General features: G+C 49.9%; 1 protein-coding gene across 1 annotated transcript in view; it reads left to right on the plus strand.

Annotated features, from left to right (window-relative positions):
- The window catches only part of FA2H (fatty acid 2-hydroxylase), a 70,806-nt gene that overhangs the window by 45,891 nt on the left and 17,814 nt on the right, over positions 1-7,101 (plus strand). Inside the window, exons 3-4 of the mRNA XM_019646401.1 lie at positions 1,160-1,302; positions 1,902-2,008. Coding sequence (XP_019501946.1) covers positions 1,160-1,302; positions 1,902-2,008 — 250 coding nt within the window. The remainder of the gene's footprint in view (positions 1-1,159; positions 1,303-1,901; positions 2,009-7,101) is intronic.

Below are 7,101 nucleotides of genomic sequence, written 5' to 3' on the forward strand. Positions count from 1 at the left end.
ACTGGCCTGGAGGATGAAGTGCCAACTCCTGGGTCTGGTATGGGGTGTTCTGTCATCTAAAACCCTCAGCAAATTTCTTCCTGCTGCCCCCCAGATCAATGTCAAGGTTCTAAATGGGCCACAATCATTCTAAGCTGCAGGTCTCTGCCCACATTCCCTCTTCTATCTTTTCCTCTCTCCCTTGCCGAGCCCTCCATGTTGTGTGAGCTCCAACCCAAACCCCAAGTTCTCTACAAAGCCCTTATTTTCTACCCTGGACCCAGGCATTTGTACCAATCATTCCACCTCCTGCATCACCACTAAAGTGTCTTGCCTGGCATGTCTCATCTTCCTGAGCATTTTATTACAGATACCATTATTATCACTTCCATTTCGTAGCTGGGGAAACTGAAACTCAGAGAGGTCAAGTAATCTGCCCAAGGTCACACAGTAAGTGATGGAGCCAGGATTTGTACCCAGGCCTGACTCCAGAGTCTGAACTCTAATTAAGCACTAAGCTATACAAAGCAAAGATAGTCTCTCACATTCCTGTTTATTCTTCTCAGCACCTAGCTTAGAAATAGAAATTATAGATAGATAAATAGATATGAAATATCAAGCAAATTTTGAATGAATGATTGTTTGAAGGGATGAATGAATGAATGTATTGCCCAGACCAACACCAAGAAGGAAGCCCATGGTGGAGGGGAAAGGGCCTATTTCATTCCTAGTAAAGCATATATTGGCTCCCGTACCTAAACAGTCCTGGGCAAGACTTCAAGTGTCAGGCACGGCTGAATATGGGTACTCGGGTGTCATCACCTGGATTTGGTGTCTCTAGATCCTGACTTGGCCATCCTCTATGTTCACTGAGTCCTCGGGCAGGCTAACAACTCCAGGGGCATGCCCTGCTAACTTAGCGACTTCAGCAGGAAGAGAGGGTGTCTGATGGCTTATTGCACCAGCTTAGGTCATGGGCCTGTCCTGGATCCCAATTCTGTGGCCAGGAACTGAACTGAGTGGTTTGGTCGGTCCTGAATCACTGAAGTGGGAGGGCGAGTAACCCCATACAGACCACATGAAGGTGGAGGATGGGGACTGGGATACGATAACTAGGAGTTGGAAGAATGAATGTGTGCAGGTGTGAATATCAAGTATCCACTGCCTTTGTCTCTTTCAGGACCTGATAGACTGGCAGAAGCCCCTACTGTGGCAGGTAGGCCACTTGGGAGAGAAATATGAGGAGTGGGTCCACCAGCCAGTGACCAGGCCCATCCGCCTCTTCTACTCAGACTTCATCGAGTCCCTCAGCAAGACTGTCTGGTGAGCCCTGCACTGCATCCTTGGTGGGCTGTCCCTTTCTCCTGATGGTGCCAGTTGGTGCCAGTCAGATACAATAGGGGAAAGGGCAATTGGTCTGCCCCCCACCCAGCCCAGAGCTATACCGTAAGCTCTTGGGGATAGTGGAACATGCCGTAGGTATAATCCATTCCTGTGCGTGGTTTGTCCATTGAGGGAGTGACAACCCAGCATGTAGCCAGAAACCACTCTGAATGCCATCCCTGTTCTGAGCCAGATTCCTCAAAGGGGTTCCAGCTTCTAATGCCCAGGGGAAGCATTTTGCCTGCAATTAGGTCCTTTGCCACAAGAGGTCAGCATCTCTCCAGCGGCATAGAGTCCGTAGCCACAAGGACACAGTTCTTTTCTGCCAATAACTCATCTTAGAGACAAGGGACAGATAGATTCACAGACGTTCTCTTGTTTCCCCCAGCAGTGTCCTTTGACCCCAGGTGTCCACATGCTTTCTGCATATGTTTTGGTATCATCTCATCCCCCCTCTAGTCCAGAGGTATGTCTGGGAAAGCTGGCCCCTGTCGAGCCCCTGGGCATGTATATCTCTCACCCTGGTGGCCCTCCTGCAGGTACACTGTCCCCATCATCTGGATGCCCCTGATGCTGTACCTCAGTTGGTCCCACTACCGAACCCTTGCCCAGGGCAACGTCCGACTCTTCGCGTCCTTCACCACAGGTAATGTCGGTTCCTTTCTGGTTTCTCCTGTGGCTCCTGGAGGTGGGAGACCTCAGTGTTCTCCCTGGCCCTGAGTTTCTCAGAACACACAACCCCAAACCAGATCACAAACATTTTTAAATGAGACCTATCTGTAGAAGAAATTGTCTTCCAAAGAAAAATGGTGTCAGACTTCCCCAACTCCAACCCCAAGTGGATTAAAACAAAAAGAACAGCAACACATTAGCGGAAACTCAATGAAATCATTTCATCAGGAGACATAGTGATAAAGGAGGAGGCTTATTGCTGAATCTAATACTAGAAAAGATAAGACCTGGGATTGTCAAGAAACGAAATGAAATCATTCACCAGGTAGCACAGCTGAGAGCTGGACTCAGAATGGCCCACGAACACAGCACAGATTAGATCCTGGGAGAGAAAGACCTGGGAGTGCCCTACAGAGTCTCTTGGGCAAAGTCCCAGGCAGTAGAACCCCTAACTCAGAATAACAACCCCACTAACCTCTACTAAGCACATTCCATGTGCCAAGCCTGGTGCTTTCCCGGGACCATCTCAGTCAACCCTCCCAACAGCCCCGCGAGAAGGATACTATCATCATATCCTTTTAGAGACGAGGAAATGGAGCCTTGGAGTAGTCAAGCAAGCAATTCAGGGTCATGTGGCTAGGATGTGGATGCCAGGTGCCTCCCCCCCACCCCCGGTTTCAGGGATCAGGGGACAGAGAGAAGGGCTGATATGGGATGACTTCCAAAGAGCCTATGGGACTGACTGAGTATCAGCGCAGCCATGGGTTTGGGTGTGGCCACTTCTGCCAGCCTGCTTCCCAAGCTTACTGCCTATCTTGGGCCTCCAGGTACATGCTGCCTGCCCAGGTGGTCTGTTAATCCTGGCACAGCCTGTCTCAGGGAGGTTTTGGCCCGTGGTGGGTGACTCAGATGGAAGCCAGGTTGGGGAACAGGCAGGAGAGGTGTGCTGGTGTAGCTCAGGTGGCCTCTCCTTTCCTGGTCACATGTAATATTCCTGACTGTGAGCCTTCAGAGCCCCCCTTCTCTGCCAGACACAGGCTCCTTCTCCCCACACTCCGAGGCTTGTCTTCTGCCCACCTCCCCTGGGAGTGGCAATTTGAATGGTTTAAATGAGAGAGGCCACGGCCATAGTGATGGGAGCCTGTTTTCCCACCTGGCCCAGGATGTGACGAGGGATGAACAAGCTATAGGAAATCCCCCAGAGCCCAGAACTCCCGGTCACCAAGGGTTAATGCACGCCCTGTGAGCCAAGGTTACCCTTTTCTGCCCACACTGAATAGCTCAGGCACAGCACAGGGCTTGTTGCTCAGAAGGCCTGCTCACTGAATCGCCCACTGTCCGCCGGCGCTCCCCTAACAATCACCAACAGTGGCAGTTCAGCCAGGGCTGGCGGCCGGAGGGGGAAGGGGACACCCGAGCTTTGGCCCAGGTCCCTCTGCAGGATTCCTCTAGAGATGCCACTCAGTACCAGCTCCTGCGGATGGGCCGACAGGGGTGATGCTGGGGTGAGGGGGCGGGCGGAGATTTGACCTATAGGAGGGGACTCTTCTGTGTGGCTCAGAGGGTGATTTGAGGGCTTGGTCAGAACCGCAGGCCTCTGCAGAGAGCTGAGATGTGCTGTTTAATAAAGGTCCAGTGTAGAGCCTGTGACCATGATGCCAGCAGTGGCGGCACGAGAGATATGTCTCCACATACCTCCCTCATCCTCCAGCTCGTCAGGCAAGGCACAGCCCACCAGCAGAGAAATACGAGCCACAGAGCATGGCCAGGGGAGGCTGAGCAGGGTCCTAGCACAGCTGCTGGACAAAAGGTGCCCTGGAATCGCAGAAGAGTCAGGGTGCCAAGCAGCAGTGGGAGCTGAGCCGAGATACCAGTTCAAGGCTGAAGTTCCTAGAGGCATGCTTGAAAATGTTTTCAAAAGCAGAGAGGTTCTGCACACTCAGGCTGGCCTCCAGAGCAGTGCCTGGGAGAGGGTTAGAGTGAGTGCTGGGCCGGAACCAAATGACCTCCGAGGTGGGGGATGCAGGCCTCAGACAGGACTGTGTGGTGGGCGCCCCAGCAAAGGTCAAGGCCAAGGTCTGTGGCCAGGAATGCTCCAGTGGGTCCAGTCCTTTCCCTTCTGACAAGAGAGCTNACTCAGCTGAGACTTTGTCCTTCAGTAATCAGGACTGGAAGAGAATTGAGAAAAGACACCCTATTAGTGCACGTACCGTCTAAATCAAGGTCGAGCACGCAGTGAATGAGATTGTGTGGAGGCTGCTACAGCTGAGGGGAGGGGAAAAGGGAGGCTCCCACTCCAGGACCAACTAACCCCATCTCAAGAATCACTTTACCCCCCTGGGCCTCAGTGCCCTCATCCATAAAATGGAGGCCTGGATTTCCATACGTACAGGGAAGGCTCACTTTACTTCCCCTGGAATAGTGGGCTGAGGCCTCAGTGGTGAAAGTGTAGGTGTCAGCCTTTGAGGACTGAGTGTGATGTTTGCAGAATGAGAGTCAGCTTTCTCAGGATTCCTCCAGGGTGGTGCTTCAGGCCAGGGTGAAGTGGCCCTCCCTGGGCACCAAGAAGGGATATCTCACAGAAACGCACTGGGGGCTAGCCCAGTTTCAGGGCCCTCCAAGGCCAGTGAGCTGATAAGAGGCAGCCTTGGGACCAACTCTAGAGAGCAAGTCCGCCATTTGTGTGGTGTCCAGTGCATGCTGGTCTTCCCAGGGCGGAACCGAAGTCGTGTCCAAAGAGCAGATGGGTAACAGGACATCAAACGAGAGTCCCCTGTGTTTAAGGGAATGGGGGGTTGGGGGAGCACTGGCTCTGTTCCCACCCCACCTGTGAACAAACACCTCTTCAGCAATGGAGCTCCAGCACTCTGTACCTGCTCTGTCCTTTGGTTCCGTTGTCTCTTCACAATAGAATAAGATTCAGGCTAGAATCCCTGCTTGCTGTTTACCGAGACATTTCTTTCTGGGTCTCAACTGAATTAAGCTTATGAATCCTATGCTGTTTTCTACTCTCTTTATGAAATAAGGGCAAAATGGACCAACAGGTGAAAAATTTTCCAAACTACTGCAAGGCTCAGAGAAAGGCACACCTAGCCGAATCCTGTGCTATATTTGGAAACACTATTTGTATAAAATACCTAATTCGAATTAAGTGAACAAATGAAAAACAGGCATAGAGTGTCATGTGTAACATGCAAAAGTGGAACATATAAAAATTAGGGGTTTCATTAGAGATAGATGGTGGTAAGTTAAGGATGCATATTATCATTCTTAGAGCAATAATAGGGGAAAATACAAAAGGACATAGCTAAAGAGCCAATAGAGGAGACAATATAGAATATTTTGAAATACTTGATTAATGTAAACAAAGACAAGAAAGGAAGAATGGAGGAGACAAAGAAAACAAATGGCATGATGGTAGATCAAACACAACATTAAATGTAAATGGACTAAACACTCCAATTAGAAGACAGACATTGCCTGACTAGATAAAAAAAAGCAAAACCGAACTATATGCAGCCTGCAAGAGATGCACTTTAAATGTAAAGACATAGACAAGTTGAAAGTAAAAGGATGGGAAAAGATAGACCATGCAAATGCCAAGCGTAAGGAAGCCTGGTGTAGCTCTACTAAAATCAGACAAAGTAGGCTTTGGGACAAGGAATATTACCAGGGATCAGGATGGCTATTTCCCAATCCATCAGAAAGACATAACTGGGCAACCTCGAGCAAGTTACTCTGCTTCAATTTTTCCATCTGCAAGATAATAATCACAGTACTTGCCTAGTTAGGTGTATGGCAAAGTTCAAATTATTTAACTCATATGAAGTGTTTAGAACCATGCTTGGCACATAATAAATGCGTTGTGAGTGTTAGTTCTCAATGTTGTTGCAACTGTGACAAAGTCTCAAGCTCTCACCATGACCCTGACCTAGCTTCTTCTGAGGTGGGGCTCTGCAGGCTGCGCAAGATAAGGTGTAAACACAGGCCACTAGCTGGTTCCTCCAGTTCCTTTTCGTGTGTGTGTGTGTGTGTGTGTGTGTGTGTGTGTGTGTGTAGACCTGAGGCAGAGGAGTAGAAGGAATGAGACAGCATGCACCCAATGAATCCGTTTCCTGCTAAAACCCAAAGGAGAAAGTCAAGGAGATGTGGGGCCAGGGGCCAGGAAGGAACAGCGACAAGATAGGATTTGGAGGATTGCCTGGTTTACCTGGTGCTGGATGGGATTGCTCCAGGCTGCCCTGAGTCATCTTCCAGCCTGGGATGCAGGAAGGCAGCCAGCACCTGGGAACCGCAGAGTTCACATAACAGGAACCACAACCATCTTTGGACCTTTCTCTCTGGTCATAGGCACAGAGAGACTGCCCAGTGACCTTTCCTGTTTGCCTGAGACCCCTACACCCTTGCTCCAAGGTTGTGATGGTAGAGCTAGCTTCCCTCTGGCAGGGCTGGGAGACTTGCTGGGTCCGAGCCAGCTTTGGCGGGGAGGCCTGTGCAAGGATGAGATTCCAGCCGGGGATATGGGAAGGCAGGTTTCAGAATCACTGTTGACTCTTTCTACCATACTTGAGTGCGTTTCCTCCATGTACCTTTCTCCTCTCCTTTTCTCTCCTGCCACTACCTCCCTTCTCACCTGCAATAGCCACCTAGCTCCCTTGTATTGGAGATTTATTGATAGCCACTGTGTGCCAGACACTGGGAACATCTCACTGTCTGTCTTATCATGGGTGATGGGCACACCAGGCTTTATAGACACGAGGGCTGAGGGGCCCCAAGAGGTACAGGCACTTGCCCAGGATCCCATGGCTGGTAAAGGGCAGAGCCAGGTTTCACTACTCATTCATTGTTCTTTATGGGTTTGGGTTTACTGATTTGGGTCCAGGTTAATCTTCCTCAATACACTGACTCATTAAAAATCTTCAAGGGCTTCCCATTGCCTAGAGCTGCGGCTTCCTAACTTTTTGATCTTACATCCCTATGCGTAAAACATTTAGACCACATTCTCCATTATATGTCCATTTTAATTATCTATAAATTATTTGCATGTGCTAATGTACTCATGTGCAT

Source organism: Hipposideros armiger, unplaced genomic scaffold (assembly GCF_001890085.2).
Source record: "Hipposideros armiger isolate ML-2016 unplaced genomic scaffold, ASM189008v1 scaffold_102, whole genome shotgun sequence".
In the NCBI taxonomy this organism is placed as follows: Eukaryota; Metazoa; Chordata; class Mammalia; order Chiroptera; family Hipposideridae; genus Hipposideros; species Hipposideros armiger.